The sequence below is a fragment of the Lissotriton vulgaris genome, chromosome 3_1 (genome assembly GCF_964263255.1).
Source record: "Lissotriton vulgaris chromosome 3_1, aLisVul1.2, whole genome shotgun sequence".
NCBI lineage: Eukaryota > Metazoa > Chordata > Amphibia > Caudata > Salamandridae > Lissotriton > Lissotriton vulgaris.
In genome coordinates, this window is record NC_141689.1 from 539,484,953 (window position 1) to 539,502,667 (window position 17,715).

Genomic DNA, 17,715 nt, shown 5'->3' on the forward strand with positions numbered 1-17,715 from the left:
GTGGAAGAAGCGGGCCACGCTAGGGACGAAGAAATTACACAGTTGCAACAGGAGGTCATCCGACTCCGGGAACAGCACCTTGACCTGCAGACGCACACAGAGGACCTTGAGAATCGCTCCAGAAGAAACAACATCCGCGTCCGGGGTGTGCCGTCCCGGGAAGAGGGGGAAGATGTGGCGACCTACCTCGGGGAGCTGTTCAGAGAGGTGCTGGGGGAACCGGCTGACTTCGCCATTCGGATTGACAGGGCGCACAGGGTAGGCCTGCAACGCCGAAATTCAGCGCCTCCTCCTGACATCTTGGCTTTCCTGCCAGACTATCCTTTGAAGGAGCGGATACTGAGGGAGGCCCGGAGGAGACCCTCCCTGGAATTCAGAGGCCACCGGATAGCTCTCTATCAAGACCTGGCCGCATCTACTCTGCAAAAACGCAAAGCTTTTAAAATTGCGACTGACTTTCTTAGGGAGCATGGCACTCAATATTCCTGGGGACATCCCTTCCGGCTCATTTTCAGGTGGAACGGAACCTTGCACCAGCTGCGTTCTCTTCAGGACACATGTGGAGTGCTGGGGATCACAGCCACTGAGGACGGAGCTCACACTCCGCGCCGGAGCCGTGTTACCAGAGACGGTTGGCAGACAGTCCCCGGCTGGCGATCATCTACTTCCTTGTCGCAGCCGGACTCTCCTACGGCCCAGGCGGAGTCGGACGCAACAGTGCAGGAAAGAACTGGAGCTGATGCTGCGACTGTGGTGGCGCTGACAGCATAAGTGAACTCCGGGGGGAGATCAACATCGCCGTGGTGGAGCTGCAGGTTTGAGGGTCTGGGGGGGTGGGGGGAATGGGGGGTGCGAGGTGGCTGGACGTCCACTTTTCCTGACTTTCCGCGGGCTTGTCCGATAAGGACCGGACTGGGACAATGGGTCTACAAGTTTTTTGGGGGGTAGAGAGGGGGGTGTTTGAAGTTGTTGATCTGGTCCCAGTTGCGGGAGGGGACCGGGAGCGAGAGGGTGGGTGGGGAAGACGGGGAACAGTTGGGGGGGGCAAGGGGAGTTGGGGAATGGAGTGGGAGATGGGGTTTGGGGGTTTGGGATGGGGAGGGAGTGTTGTCCAGTGCACGCAGGGGTTCCTGGTCATTTTGACATTGTCTGTGCTTTTTGATCTGCTTCTGTTTGGCTATGGCTTCAACGGGGCGATCTGCCTCTCTGCTTGGCATGGATGTTGGGGAGAGGAGGGAAGGGTTACCGGATGTTTCTTGAGGGCGGGGAGCTGCGGGTTAGGTGGCCTGCTTTATGGTTTGCCTGGAACTGTCTGCTTTTTGTGTCAATGCTCTATGCGTGGTACTCTGCTGCACCTCGGGCTGAATGACGCTCTTGTCCTCCTGTTTTTGCGGAGGGTCCTTGTTGCTTTCTACTACAACACCACTCATGCCTCCAACCACTTGTAAGGTAGTGACCCTGAATGTCCGGGGTCTGAATAATCCCGTGAAGAGGCGGGCCGTCCTTTCACTTTTAGAGAACACACAGGCAGATATCTGTCTCCTCCAGGAGACGCACTTACTGTCACAGGACACTCATAGACTCCGCTCACACGAATTCCCCTCACAATTCTTTTCCTCATGCACCACTAAAACAGCTGGGGTGGCGATTCTGGTGGCGCGGCGTTTCCAGGGGGAGGTTCTCCACAAATTTGCTGAACAAAAGGGTAGGTTACTGGCTTATCGATTTCGGATTGGGGGTCTTTTCTTCACGATAGGATCCCTCTATAGTCCTAATGACCGTCAGGACCGCTTTCTTCAGGCGGCGATCGAGGAGGTCACATCTTCCCAGGATAGACATGTCATACTCGGGGGAGACTTCAATATTGTCTTCGACTCTGCACTGGATAGGTCGGCGCAACGCTCCCCCCAGGTTGGAGAACTCTCGGTGGACCGTAAGGCTCAGCTGGACGAGGTGGACCTACTTGATATATGGCGACATTTGCACCCGACGGATAGGGACTACTCGTACTATTCCCATGCCCACAAAACATACGCACGGTTAGATCACCTGTTGGTTACCTCCCCAGTGAAAATGTTAGCATCTGGATCAGAAATGGGTGTGATCTCCCTATCGGACCATGCCCCGGTCGAGGTCCTGTTAACTATGCCCCCGACGGCGCTCCGCCCACGGACGTGGCGCCTTCGGGATACGCTGCTGCATAGAGCGGAAGTGGTGGCTCGCATTGAAAAGTCGATTCAGGAATTTCAATCCCGTAACGATAATGCAGACACTAGTCGGGCCACGCAATGGGCGGCATTGAAGGCAGTCATCGGAGGGGAATTTATAGCGATTTCCTCGGCGGACAATAGGGAGCGGCAGGCCAAGAGAGATGAACTTACAGATCGTGTTCGGGAACTGGAACAGATCCATCGCAGAACCGGGGCCCCCCGAATTTGGCGGCAGCTCAAGGAAGCCAGGAAGCTCCTGGCGGCCCTGGACCTCGACCGGGCGGAGTACGCAGCTTTGCGGTTGCGACACGCCTTTTATACTGGAGGGGACCGCTGTGGCAAGTTGTTGGCAAATAGGTTCCGCGTGGCGCGGCAGAGCCAGCTGGTCAAGGAGATCTCTGGCCCGATGGGCATGCCGGAAACTGAAGACGAGCGGATAGCTGCAGTCTTTCGGGGCTTTTACAAAGACCTCTATACTGGGGACCCTCCGGATGAGGAGGCGATGGACACTTATCTGGCCTCGATCACACTTCCCTCTCTGGACCCTGTGCAGGCGGACTATCTGGACAGGGACATTAGGATCGAAGAAGTAGTTTCTGCCATTGCCCGACTCAAGCACGGAAAGGCACCGGGCCCAGACGGCTACATTGCGCTGTATTATAAAACATTTTGCATGACACTGGCGCCCATCCTGACGCGCCTCTTCAACTCCTTTGCGGAGGCAGGGGCCATTCCGCCTGATCTGCTCAGGGCCTCGATCTCGGTTATCCCTAAGCCAGGTAAGGACCCAAAGCAATGTGGATCCTACCGGCCGATCTCCCTTCTGAATATTGATTTAAAACTGTATACGGGGATCCTTGCTGCTAGACTAGCTCTCCATCTGCCCGGCCTTATCGATCCTGACCAGGCGGGTTTTGTCCCGGGGCGGCAGACGGTGGACAATACGAAACGAATTGTTCATTTGCTAGAGAAGGCCTCTCGGATTCCGGGGGAGCGAATGATGTTGGCGGTGGACGCAGAGAAAGCGTTTGACCGAGTCCACTGGCCTTACCTGGAGCGGGTGCTCATGAAAGCGGGTATAGGTGAGAAATTCCGCACCATGATCCTTAATTGCTACGTTCGTCCATCGGCGGTGGTCCGCGTTAATGGGCACGCTTCTACCTCCTTCGACATTGAACGGGGCACCAGGCAAGGTTGCCCGCTTTCACCTTTGCTTTTCGCGCTCTACATGGAGCCCTTTGCCCAGCGGGTGCGAGATAACCCGCGAGTGACCGGCATCCGGATGGGGGCCTTCACACACGCTGTTAGCCTTTACGCTGATGATGTTATTTTGTCCATTGACAAGCCCGCTGTGGCTCTCCCGGCGTGCATGGAGGAAATATCCTCTTTTGGCGCGGTGTCTGGATTTCGGATGAACATGGGGAAATCGGTGGCGCTGGATATCTCCCTTGACCCGGTCACTAGGGCCTGTTTGCAGCAGCGGTTTCCCATGGTATGGTCCTCGGGAGCAGTGCCCTATTTGGGCATCCAGATTGCACCTACCGTGGCGGCGATGGTGTCAACAAACTATCGAGCCCTGGGGGCCAAGATCAAGGAGGAATTGGGCCGATGGAATCGAGGCACTTTCTCCTGGCTTGGCAGCATAGCTGCTGTCAAAATGACGATTCTACCTCAGGTGTTGTACCTCTTTCGGGCCTTGCCGCTCCAACCGCCCGGGGGATGGATCTCGCAATTACAGGCCGACGTTTCTCGGTTTGTCTGGCAGGGGAAGAAGCCTAGATTGCGTAGGGCCCTCTTGCTGCTGGCCCCGGAAGCAGGTGGACTGGGTATCCCAGACTTTCGCAAATACTTCCAGGCAGCACAGCTGCGGTTCCTGGTGGAATGGAGTAGGTGGGAGTCTGATAAGCACTGGCTCTTCCAGGACCAGGCGGTGGCTGGGAGACCGCTGCAGGAAATCCCCTTCCTGCGTCGCCCACATCGGCCCAGAAATCTCTATGCCTCCTTTGTTACGAGGGTGCCACTGCGGGTGTGGGATACTACGAGCGTTCTACGTGACCTCACCACGTTCCCGTCCCCGCTTACTCCACTGTTGGATAATCCAGACTTTACCCCGGGGATGGAAAGGGGAGCGTTTGCGAGGTGGCAACAGGCGGGGTGCAGAGCCTTTTGTCATCTTTATGGCCCAGACGGGGTGGTTCCTTTTCCCCAACTTCGCCAGGAGTTTTCACTTCCAGAAACGGAGCGACTTCATTACATGCAGGCCCGCCACTGGGCCCTCCACCCGCAAGTAAGAGAGACGGCCGATCGGCCTTTTCTCCCTTATGAGCACTGGCTCATGACACGGACTTCAGACTCCAAACTGATTACTGACTTGTACAAGCTGCTGCAGCCCCCGGCAACACACTTTTATCACCCTGGGAGAGAGCGTTGGGAGAGGGAGCTAGGGAGGACACTGAGCCCTAAGGAATGGGAACACATAGCCTATAGAGCGCGGCACTCAGCCTACCACATGGGACTCACTGATACCTTGACTAAAATCTCTACCTATTGGTATTACACACCGGAACGAGTGCATGAGTTTGACCGTAGTAAAGCGGATGCATGTTGGCGAGGGTGTGGACATAAGGGTACTCTTACGCATATACTGTGGGATTGCCCGCTCCTAGAACTTTACTGGAAGGAAGTGTTGGATGAAATTGATTCTGCTTTTGAAATTGAACTGCCACGTTTCCCTGCCTATACCCTGCTGGGACTTCCGAATGATCTGATGTATCCCCTTCGTTCCCGTAGAGGAAGACAAATAGCTATAGCTCTGGGCTCCGCGGTTCAGAACATCCTGATTCATTGGCACACTGCTACAGTCCCGTCTATCACTGGCTGGCTCCACAGGTTGTGGCATGTGTTGGGTATGGAGAAGCTGTCCCTCACGGTGGCGGGGGATGTGGACCAGTTTAGGGAGCTCTGGCAACCATTTCACTCCCTATTGCTTACTGAATTTAAGGAACTTACCTGTCCCAAATATCTCCGCCTTTTGAGGCTTCCAGCCCAGGTGGAGTCTGCCCCTTGATCTTCCTGTGAGTTTCTCTCCTTCGTATTGTAGCGCTGATGTATGTTGAGCTCGGGGACTGTGCACTGGACGGGGGTGGGATTGGGAGGGGGGGATGGGAGTTTGGGTGTTTGGGGGGCATGTTGGGTGGGGGGGTTTCATGGGTAATGTCATAACATGTTGAGGCGACTGGTGCCTTCTATCACAGCGCTGGCGGAGTTAACGGATGGCTATTCATTAACGGTACTTTTGGACACTTGCTTTTCCGCCCTGCTACATTCTCTTGAAATGTTTGTTCGTCCTTACATGTTGTCATGAATAAAATACTTTAAACCTAAAAAGTATTGAGCCAGCATGGAAGTGTGGACAAAAGGTTTTGTAGTTGTATTGTAAGGGAAACAACTTCCAAAAAGCCTCTTCTATCATTCTTGGATATACAGAGTGAGCGTGGCTAGAGTCTCAGCTGACTGATGTTTGTCTACATTTGGGAGCATGAGTGGACTCCTGCTCGCGTTTTTTGCCTCCGGCATACAAAGCAAGAATAAGTGAAACTTGGAACTTAAAAGATTGATTATTTTCTTATCAGGTTGCCAATCCTCTTTGCTCTTCAATTTCTTTCCTCGCTTATGAGGGGTATTTGTAAAGCAGTAAGCCGCTCATACTGCTCATGTCACTTACTCCCATATGCGCCAATTTGGCATAATTTCACTCATTTGATTTCATCTGTGCCTCCTTCACACGCTAGGCCCTGGACGCTGACGTGCTCGGAGCCGCCTCCGTCCAGCCCATACAATAACCTGTATTAATCCTGGCAATCTGGTAATATTAATGTGATTGACCTGCCGCATTGACCGCGGCGGGAGTCCCTCTGTCTGGCGGTGTCCTTCCTGGCAGCCGGGACCGTCGTGGGGCAGAGTTCCAGCGGCGGCCTGCGGAGGAGTGGAGGCCGGGGAAAACGTGGGAGCCGGGCCGCGGCTGGTCTGACCTGAGGAGAGCTGCCGGGCCGAGCTGAGAGACCCCCCACGGGAGGCACGAGGTCTTGGAGGGGCCTCCGGTGGACTGGCTGGCTGCTCAGAGGTCGCGTGCCCAGGGAGCGACTGGCATCGAAAGAGGACTTGCCGAGTAAAAGACGGAGGCCCAGCGACATCTAGAGCTCGAGGTGCGGAGGAGCAGTGTCTGGAGCCCAACGAGTGCCTGAGAGGGCGGACGAGGTGAGCGGAGCTAGGCGGCCGGCGAGAGGGACGGCCGGCGTGGCTCCCTGCGAGCCCCCTCCTTAGCGGGGACTGCCGCTGCGGATTTGCCTGGTGTCTCCCCCCCCTCATGCTGGAGCATGGTAGCTCGCATTGAGGCTGGTGGAGGCAGATACAGAGTGGACAGGGCCCCCCCCCCCCCCCAAGATACAAGCGGCGCCTGGAGGGCGGTTGTGGACCATCCCCCACCAGTGGATGAAGGTCGTCCCTGTGGGGCTGGAGTGCTGCGCCTGAAGGAAGTCGAACCGGGCGTAGTGTGGGCCCCTCCACTTGGCGGTGTCCCCCCCTTTGGCAGCCGGGACCGTCGTGGGGCAGAGATCCGGCGTAGGCGGCAGTGCGGCCTGCGGCAGAGTAGAGGCCGGGAGGAACGTGGCGGCGGGCCCAGAGTTGCTTCAGCGGACTGACCTGTGGTGGGCCGCCGGGCCGAGCTGTGTCGTGCTGTGGCAGAGGCTCCCCCTCCCTCCCACGCGGACTGTGCTGGTGTGGGCTGGCTGTGCGGCTCTGGTCCCAGGACGCGGATTAGGGTCGCCCGCAGTTGGTGGAGCGGCGGAGGAGACGAGGCCCAGTGGGGCTATTGAGCGGTGGGGGTTGGAACCCCGCTGTCTGGACTGCTGGCCCGCCCTGACTTTCACGCCTTGTGGTGCACGCTTGGCCCCCTCTCCGGGACTGGACATCGCTGCAGGACAAGTGGCTGGCCGGGCCTGTGGTTCGGGGGGAGTGCAGTGTAGACCCTCCAGAGCGGGGTAGACTGGCCCGGGTGGAACAGGGGCCAGGTGGACGACTGTGCGGCCGGGCCAGAAGCTATGACCAGGGACAAAGGGGGCCGTGGTGCGACCAAACAAGGGCCCATAGACAAGTTCACTGGCCCAAGTGGGGGGTCTGGAGTGACTGGGGATCAGCTGGAAACGAATCCGGACAACGTGGCCCTTAAGGCCGCTATTATCCAGGCCAGAGACATGTTGGATGCTAAACTTGGCGCAGTTGGGGAGGATGTTATGTTGCTGCACCAGGCCCTACGAAACGCTGTATACCGCATCTCTGAGGCTGAGACGCGCATCTCTGGGGTGGAAGATGATGTGACGGAACTCAAGAGGAAGGTGGCGGCGATGGAAACGTTCCAGAAGGGCTTGGTACTTCGGGCAGAGGCTGCAGAGGGCCGGGCTCGGTGCAACAATCTCCGTTTTGTTGGATTTCCGGAGGGCTGCGAGGAGGGAAGCATGGAGCGTTTCCTCACAGTGTGGCTGGAGAGCTGGCTGCCGCCGGAGTCTCTGTCAAGATGCTTTGTGATAGAAAGGGCCCATCGCGCACTTATGCAAAAAACCCCGGTAGGGGCCCGCACACAGCCAGTTATTGCCAAATTACTTAATTATATGGACAGGGACATGATCCTGAAACAGGCCCGGGCTAAATAACCACTCCTATACAAAAATGCTCGCATCTTGATTTTTCCCGGCTGGTTCAACAGCAACGCCAGTCGTTTATGGCCGCGAAGGCGCGGCTAAGGGTGCCTAAACTTCCCAACGCCCTCTTGTTCCTGCGCATCTTCGGGTGGTCTTCCAGTCGCGCACTCGCTTCTTCGACAGCCCCAAGGAGGTCTTCCGATGGACGGACTAGACGGTCAGAGTACGGCCCCACACTCCACCGGGTAGAGATCCTAACCCCTCGGCGAAGGAACTGCCCCGGGGGGGATCCCAGTCAGAGGCAAAGAAGCAGAGAGCGGCAGTCACGGTCCAAGAGGAGGCGCTCGAGGTCCGGGGAAGTGGTCTCCCATGAGGGGCTGGTCCTGAAAGAGCAGATCTTGAAGAAATGATGGGGGCAGCAGCAGATGCATGGTGAAACATTTGTGACACTTGCCAGATTGCCATGAACTGGGCTTGTGCTTCCACTTGTAGTAGACTGGCGGAAGCTCTACTACAGGTTTTTGGGCTGTGAACTGGGGATCCATAGGTTGGGGCTGGCCCGGTCCTCCGGTTGGGGACTTGCGTTTAGCTCCTCCGCGACAGATACTTCAGAGTTTGGGTATAGGTATGGGTGGGGGGTTGGTTGGGTTGGGTTGGGGTAGTTTTGGTCACCAGTTCACTTGGTTACCAGAGGCACGAGGCGATGCATACTCACACCACCGCGGCTTAATGTCTGCATTACATGACAACAGACTCTTGCATGGCTAGCCTGAATGAAAGGAGGCATGGTCAGCAAAGAGGTCTTCGTATTGTGAGATGGAATGTTCGAGGGATGTTGGATAAGGTCAAGCGGGGGGCAGTACGCCGGCATGCGAAGCGCTTGCAAGCGGATATCCTTATGTTGCAGGAGATGGGCACGAGGGTCCTTTGCTTGCAGCGTTTTGGCTTTCAGCAGGTGTTCCATTCAGGCTTTAGCAGGTGGTCGAGGGGGGTGGCTATACTGATACACCAGAGGGTTCAGTACACACATGAAGAATAATGGTATGATCTGCAGGAACGCTATGTGCTCATTCGGGGCAAGATTGGTGGCTTCCCCATAATACTGGGTAGTGTATATGCTCCGCCTCCGCTGCAATGGACTCCAATAGAAAAGCTGAGGTTACTCTGGGCGGAGATGCCAGATGATATGTCAGTTCTGGGTGGGGATTGGAATGATGTCATGCAATTGGCGCTGGATAGGTCCGGGTCTCATGTGGGGGCCAGAGGAGGCCTACCCACGGAGCTACACGCATTAGTGACGGGAATGGATTGGGTTGACGTGCGGCGTCGGGCGCACGGCGTGGCCAGGGAATACACCTATCTATCGGCGGTTAATAAGTCATTTTCTCGGTTAGATTATCTATTTGTTCCTAGGGCTGGGGCGGGTAGAGTGCTGGCTGCCCCGGGGCCTGTCGGATCACTCCCCAATTTCCATGGAGTTGGACATTGGAAGGACTAGGCAGTCATTCCGTTGGCGTCTAGCTGTGTGGAACTTGCAGAAGGCGGAATATACGACTCACATGGGGAATCCATTGCTCAATACCTGGCAGAGAATGAGGGCACTGTGTCTAGTGCGGCCACGTTATGGGAGGCTCTGAAGCCCACGTTGCGGGGGTGGACATATCGTGGTGTGTAGCCGTCCGCAGGCAGCGACAGGAGGCGCTGATCCAAACCGAGGCTCACATAGAGCAGCTTGAGCGTCAGACCCGAGAGTCGGGTAGCGAGCTGGGAGTGCGGCAATTGCTTCTGGCTCGACAAGAATGTGCGGCCCTGCTAATGGAGGAGGCGCGCTTGGCCTTGCTGGCTACACGCAGTAGGGTGTACCAATGGGGGATAAATCGGGGAAAATGTTGCACCGGTTATGCCAGGTTACCCTACCTGCAATACTAGACTTGGCAGGGGGCCGGATTACAGATCCCTTGGCTATTGCGGAGAGCTTTGCCGAATACTTCGCCGACCTGTATTCCCCTCGGGAGTGCCTGGAGGCTGCCATGATAGAGAAATTTATAGCGTACCTGCCACCAAGGGCGATGTCGGAGGACCAGCGAGACCAGCTGGAGGCTCCCTTCTCGGAGAAGGAGCTGGGGGCGGCTCTGGGAGAGCTGAGAGCGGAGAAAGCTCCCGGTCCAAACGGGTTCCCGAGTGAATTCTTCCGCCGCTACAATTTGCAGCTGGCTAGGCATTACAGAGCAGTGGTGGAGGAGGCTCGGGAGAGGGAGGAGCTTCCTCTGGATTGGAGACATGCAGAGGTGGTGGTGTTTCAGAAACCCGGACACCCTCCGGAGAGCCATGCGTCCTACCGCCCCATCTCTCTTCTAAACGTTGAAGCCAAGGTTTTGGCGAAGGCGTTAGCTAATCGACTATTGCCACATATAACATCCCTGATACACCCGGACCAGGCGGGCTTTATGTCCCAGAGGGCTACGCAACATAACATCAGGAGGGCACAGGTGGCAGCTACGGCGATTTGGCAGCTGGGGGAGCCAGCGGCGATGCTCCTTGCGGACATGGATTGGACATTTGACTCCCTGAGTTGGGTCTATTTATTTGCCCTGCTGCCTAGGCTCAACCTGGGTCCGCTCTTCCTCTCATACATAAAATTGCTATACACTGGCCTCACGGCAACGGTCAGGGTTGCGGGGCGGTTTCCTCTGCGTTTGAGATTCAGAGGGGTACGCGGCAGTGGTGCCCCCTGTCGCCTTACCTGTTTGCCCTAGCCATGGAGCCCTTGGCGGCGTGGGTACGCGTTGATGCGCGTTGATGAGCAGGTCCATGGGTCTGAGTGGGACACGGGTCTTTCCGACAGAATAGCCCTATACGCAGACACCGTTCTCTTATTCTTAACGGCCCTGGATAGAAAAGGTCCACGGTTTCTGGAGATCATGCAGATTTTCGGGGAGACGTCGGTCCTATACATGAATCCCCGCAAATCCACAGTATGGGTCCTAGACGGGCACACTAAGGTGGGATCGTGGGCGTCCACGGTACAGTTAGCGGCCGGGGGATTTAAGTATCTGGGGGTGGTGTTGTCGGAGGTTCCAGCTGTGGCATGGGAGCGTAATGTGGCGCATGTGTGGGAAAGGATGCGGGCAGACATCAGGTCCTGGTCTCGCATGCCCCTGACGCTGTTCGGTAGATCTGCAATTTTTAAAAAGGTGGCGCTTCCCTGTCTCCTATACCAGTTGCAGAACCACTCATTCCCGATTCCAGCTCGATGGTTCCGTACGGTAAACTCTGTGCTAGGGCAGTTCTTGTGGGAGGGGGGGAGGCTGCGGGTGGCGGTGCGTACATGCTTCCTCTCTACATACAGCGGGGAATTGGCTTCACCTGACCACCTATCCTACTACCAGGCCTCGCACTTGCTGGTCCTCAATGACTGGTGGTATGGGGACAGAGGGGATCCAGCGTAAGCGCTAGAGTACTGCCTAATAGGTCGGCACACGCTACACACTAAACTGTACTCGGCCAGGTTGAGTGGCACACTGCCGCCAGCTACGAAGGTGGTGTTCATGATCTGGAAGCAGGCGCTTCAGCACATGGGTTGGTGGGGTGTCTTGACTCGGTAAACCCCCCTGTGGAATAACGGGCGGCTGCCTCAGTTGGCGGCTCTGTGGGGACTCAGGGGTGGGATGCCATTGGCAAATCCACGCTGGGCGATGTGGTGGCACTATTAAGTCCTTTGGGAATGTGCAGAAGGAATATCAATTGCAGCCAGCACAGTTCTATCAATACCTACAGTTGAGACACGCGCTATCCCCCAGTTTGCGGGGTCTGGAGTACATCCCTGAGTTCAGTCCAATAGAGGCCAAACTTTTTATGGGGGATCTGGGAGACAGGAAGATTTTGCGTATATACCAAACCCTAGTGAGGCACTGCTCCCCCACACTTCAGAAGCTTCGGGGGATTGGGAGGCTGATGTGGGTGTGTTGGAGGAGGAGGAGGAGGAGGACTGGATGGAGGCGCTGGCGACTCCGCGCGGGGCCGCCATTGCAATGCGGCTTCGTCTAGTCCAATTTAAATACCTTCACAGGGTGTACTTTACTAGGATGCGACTCTGGCGGGCGGGGATGATTTCCTCACCGATCTGTTTGCGTTGCGATCAGGCGGATGGCACACTTATCCACACATTCTGGCACTGCACCTCACTAGAGTGTTTTTGGGGGGGGTCTTTGCATGCCTCTCGGAGGTCCTGGGGTGGGAGCTAGTACGCACACCGCAGTTGGCCCTTTTACACGTAATGGAGGGGGTGGGTGGCAACAGATACAAACGACACCTCTTATTGTTAGGGCTCACCTTAGCAAAGCGAGATATTGCACAGGCATGGAAAGCGACGAGGGCCCCCTCGGTGGTGGTCTGGAAAAATGGTCTTGATTATTGCATGGGTCTGGAGCAGCCTATCTTTGTGGCAAGGGGGTGTCCACGCAAGCACTATAATATTTGGAATAGGTGGGCAGAATATCGGGGTCTGTGGCTGGACCCCCCGGTGGCAGATGAGCAGTTACTGCCGGGCTAGGGGGAGACTACATATGGATACTACGAACTGTGCGATGGGGTGGTGGGGTGGACCGTGTGTGTCTTACTGTATATGGCTATTTTGCATATCTGTGAATATGTAACTGTGGACTTGTGTGACCGGAGGGGGGGGGTGTTTAAGGGGGAGTTGGGTGAGGGGGGAGCTGAGGGTATGGGCGGGCGCTTTTATAGGCTCTTGTTTTTGGGGCAGAAGTTCCTGGGGGGCTGAAAGACTTTGAACCGAACAGTCAGGGGCAAATATGAATTTGTTGCAATGTTTGAGCAGTTGCCTCTAGATTGCAGGGTGCTGCTTGATATGTGCCACTTGACTAATAAAATTTGTTTAAAAAAAAATCCACATTTTCGCTATAATGGGAAAGTTGGAGCCTTCAAAAATGTAATTGAGGCCGCTCTTTGTCCATACTAGATTCTGTTTGATACACTGGCATGGCTTCCACAAATCAATCTGAGGATACTTACTAATTTTTAGCCCCCAATTTCAAATTCTTTACATTTACAGGACGTTTTACTATATCACATTTTGCTACTTTATTTAAATACACTTTATTAATCTGTAACATTATTTCATTTTCTAAGCAGTTGCATACCCCCTGATTTGGCTTTGCAGACCCCCAGCAGCCCCCAGAACTCTGGTTAAGAACCACTGTTCTATACTGTCTTTTTAATGAAAAGTAATGATTGTACTCGTATTTATATTTGAAAGTACAGAAATCTGAAATTCAAAAATCAGTTGACCAAAATATGTTTTTCAAAACACTTTTTCTGTCAGTATACAGTCGCTTCTCGATACCTAAACATAACTTAACATGAAACAAGCAAATTTAACTCTTCAACTTCATGCGAGTTCTTCTGGTATCATTTTCAATAAAATGTTTGTAGTCTTTGACTTGTGTTCCTTTTTCAACATTAGAAAACCTTTTTTTAAATTTCTGCAAAGGTATTTTACTTAGCTTTTAGAACGTTACTAAGCTTTAAAATTTAAGACAGGAAATTATTTCTGAATTACCTTTTCAATATCTTTCTGAGCAGCTCCTTCTCTTTTCAGGCGCTCCTGGTCTACACACTTCGCATTATACATTTCCTTGGATTTCTGCAGAGCCAGAGTAATACTCTGGACGTTTTGTACCGCTTCCAGTGTGCCAGCGACTTCCTCTTTTGTCTGTCAAAAGACACAGTACTCAATAAATCAGGCGAAATTCTCATTTTAAACAGTATGTTAGGCATAAGAAAATACGGCAAACCTTTTTATGTGCTTTTAATTGCTCATCTCCATATTTCTGCACTTCTTTTATCAACTCCTGTAACTTTTTAACTAGTTCCAAATGACAGCATGCCAGTTTTTCTGTTGACGTTTTAAAAATATCCCATACTGGTCCGAATGTCCTAGAGAAACAGAAGTAAAATGAGGAAGTGGAATAGAAAGAAAAATAAAAAAAAAATCAGGGACATAGTTAAAACAGGCTTATGCTATTTTCTCATGGGGTATACATACCCAAGCTGAGTATAATTGCTCGCAGATTTGGAGAGTTTCGACATTGACCTTGCATATACCTCTTCTATTGTTGATCTATTAAAAAACAAAGTGCAGACAATGCTTTAACCAAGGGACAATGCTGATAAGAAATGTACATGGCATGAAGACCGGAGAAGAAATCAAGCAATTTCTTTCTGTAATGGACAGAAGATACTAGAGACGTAGATATTGTGGCTTCTACAATAAAAGAATACAGACCAGATACCAAAAATTATATTAGTACTTAACCTGTAACATCGTTTTTGCAGCTTGACATCAGTTACTGATGTGGGTTAGCATGATCTTGTAGTCGGCGCAAGTACTGAGCAGAATTTTGTTGAAAAACCCCCCAAAAAAGGCACATAATTACTCCCATCGCAAGTGTGTTTCAGTGGAAAGTCTTTGAGAAATAGACTGAAGCCCCAAAATGTCCTTGGACAACAAGCTCTCCCTCCTTAACTACAAGACTACATTACGGAATGTCCAAATTTAGGACTACTGCCTCAAAATGTTCTTTTGAATGGAAATTTCAGCACTATAATACATTAAGTAAATAAATGGCTGAAATCTCTTCCTCGTTAGGTGAGAGGACATTATTTAAATGTTCTTCTTTGTCCAGGGTGTAAGGTAGTTTATTATATTTCTAAAAAATTAGGATGTACACAACTCCCGAATCTTCATCCCTTGGGTACAAATCTCTTGGGTTACAGCTTGCAATCCGGAGTATGAAACAGAAAACACAAAAGAGAACCAAAATATATAAGTTCCCAAACTTTTTTGACCCGTGGCTCCCTTGACCGGATTGGCGGTTGGCCGTGGCTCCCCACCATTTTTTTGCCAGTGGGTCAGGCAGAGCACTGTGCTAGGCACAGATTTTTAAGTTCAAGAAAAGTTTATTAATGCAAATAAGATAAAAGCATATAAAATAAGACAATAATGAGGATATGAAAAACATACAGTAAAGCAGTTAAAATTAGCAGCAAAGAAAACAGTAAAAGATAATAGAACAATATGGAGAGATAACCGGCAAGTAATAATTACAGAACAATTGAGCACATAATAAACAGTTGAGTTAAATAAAATGAGTAAAATCAAAAAGAAAGAAAAATATCAACCTAAAGGAAGTTATGGAGGTTTAGCAACTTCTTGTTGCAAGGGGGTTTGAGACAAAGAACGAAGGCACGGATTTTTGGCTTGAGTGTTTTAGGCCACGCCCTTTGTTGCATCGGCCACGCACTTTGAGACACCTCCCCCCATCCTCCTCCCCGACCCCCGGTTTTTTCATCCCACTTGGAGCCCTGCATTTGCATGGTTGTAGGCGTGCTTCTCCCAACACATTTTACCTAGAATTCCTGATGAGTTTTGCAGTACAAAGTGTGGGAAACGTGCAGTATTACCTTGTTAACTCTTTGTCCTTACTATGAAACTCATAATGGGGAGAGAATGCCACACCCTGGCGCCTCAGTTTACCAGGTGTGAAACACGGGGGTGGGGGGAGATAATTGAGGCTCGGAGTGTCCTGTCACTGTGATCTCTTATCAAAGGTGCTCAGGTGCGCATTGTTTCTTTGAACCAAAAATTTTGTAATCTTATGTAATACAGATAAGTACAGGAAGATCTACGGGCACTTCACTTAAGAATGTGATGAAAGTTACATGTAAAAGGTTACAAGGGAGTGCCAAGGAATTTGAGGATTATTCCTCGGGTTCTGCGCTCTTGTCTCACATTTATTGATAGATTTTAACCTTATACTACCCTATTTAACAATCATGATGTAGATAACACGGCTGAGGCCACGAGTTGGAGTTATTTTGTTATTTTTACAAAGTTAACATTGTCTGGGAAAGGGTCCACATTATTAGTACTAGTTTAACACCCAAATGCAGCAATAATCATCTCAAAAGTAACCAGTCAAAATGTGCGACTGACTTTCAGCTGTGTGGCAACACTTGTAGCTGTGTTTTTAGTAACTTTTGAGCCTTTGAGCCAGAAACAATTTTTGGGGGTCAAAATTAGCAAATTATGCATCCATAATTATGTACAAAACGCTGCAGCTGCACAATTGCATATTTCAAGTGGCCCTGGCTGAAGTTGAAGGAGCATTATTCAGGATAAAGGTCATCCCATCATAAACTCCACTTGAAGATGCATGAGCAAATAACTCTGTGGAAGTAGCGTCGCTGCACCATCACAATCACATACATTTAATCGCGTCATTACCTGCAGCCATCACAGTCACATAAATGTAATCGAGTCGTTACCTACTGCACGTCATGTTTTTCTTAGGAGCCCCGCTGATGCTGAATGCCAGGGTTTCCATATGACAAGGCTGCCTAGATTTTACTCCAGTTTGCACCTCTTTCTTCCACCACCCTATACGCCCTGTCCCTTTATCTCCCTCTTAAAATTGTTTTTCCATTCCTGCCCTTTTCCCTTTGTCACTGTTTTCCTACCTTTCTCTTTCCTTTTCTTTTCTTTCTCCCCTTTCAGGCTTTCTCTCTTCCTGTGCCAGTTTGCTAACGAGAAGTAGGCTCAGCCCTAAAAATATGTGCCTGACCCACCACCCTCGTCCACATATAAATTAAGCAATTTATTTTCGGCTGCCTAGGGCCAAAGAGCTCCCGCTCTTTAATAACATAATTGCAGGCTATTTCTGGCCATCACCCAATCTCCTTTCTTGCAAGTCATAGTCCGATGTTTTTCCTAAATAGTGGGGGTCCCTCGAGTACCCTTCATACTCCACAGGACATGTTGCATGGGCTGGGATTTGCTGGGACAGCAGCCGGTGACGGAGGGAATGTGTTTGGAGCTGGAAAGGGGGTGTGGGGTACAGCTGCCCAGTCTGGTCGTGCACTCTTGAAGAGTGTGTGTGGTGGGGGTGAGCTTTCGCAGCCTGTGTTTGCAGGAATGGGGGCGGGAGGTGGAGAGAGGGCGTTCTGCGCCAATGTTTTGAAGCACGGCAGAAGGTGGCATTTCTTTCAAGGCCCCCCACATCCTGCACGGCGCCCCTGGCTTCTCATCATGGCACACCGGGGTGCCGCGGCGCACACTTTGGGAACCACAGGGCTAGCCTGTCACCAGGTGCAGCAGTTGTGTGGTCATGCATCTCCGACTTGGCAGTCAGTGAAAGAATCACAGAAATCAGTTAAGCTACAATAAAAACATTTTAAAAAACACCTTTAGCGTCTTCTGTGGTCCAGGAGAACACCTCTCAGAATGACGAGTACTTGTTGCGGCTGGACAAAGACATATATTCCCAGAGGGGTAATGTGACTGAAAGGAACAAGTTACTTATCGTCAGATAATACTCTAACAGTACATTCCACACCTTGTGAATACCCCCTGGTACCAGATTTGATAAGAAATCTGAAAAGCGGTTCCCCTGTGCGTGGTAGGTGGAACTGTGCGACTCCGCATCAACTTCATTTTACTCCATTGGTGACAAATGGAGTTGGATATAAATTCCACCCAGGGGGACTGGCTTCAGTTTCTTGCATTAATTCATCTGCATCCTCAAACGCTTAGCCCATTGGTTTATCCAAAGAACCAGTGTGAGGATTCCTAAATTGCGACCTTTTTTGATGGAATAGGCCCCATCACAGAACGCGGGTTGGTAGGGCGATTAATAATCTGCGGTTAGATAGAGTATCCACCAGATACTGCAGATTTCTCAACTTATGATACCAAGGAAATTCCTCCCAAGTTGGTGGGTCTGTGAAATGGC

The 17,715-nt window shown here is 52.0% G+C and overlaps 1 protein-coding gene across 2 annotated transcripts in view; it reads right to left on the bottom strand.

The window, feature by feature from the left end:
- FCHO2 (FCH and mu domain containing endocytic adaptor 2) overlaps window positions 1–17,715 on the bottom strand; it is a 1,161,485-nt gene that overhangs the window by 905,074 nt on the left and 238,696 nt on the right. For both annotated transcript variants that reach the window (XM_086960798.1, XM_086960797.1), the window contains exons 3-5: window positions 13,971–14,045; window positions 13,720–13,861; window positions 13,485–13,637 (exon numbers count right to left, since the gene is read on the bottom strand). In XM_086960798.1, coding sequence (XP_086816924.1) covers window positions 13,485–13,637; window positions 13,720–13,861; window positions 13,971–14,045 — 370 coding nt within the window. The remainder of the gene's footprint in view (window positions 1–13,484; window positions 13,638–13,719; window positions 13,862–13,970; window positions 14,046–17,715) is intronic.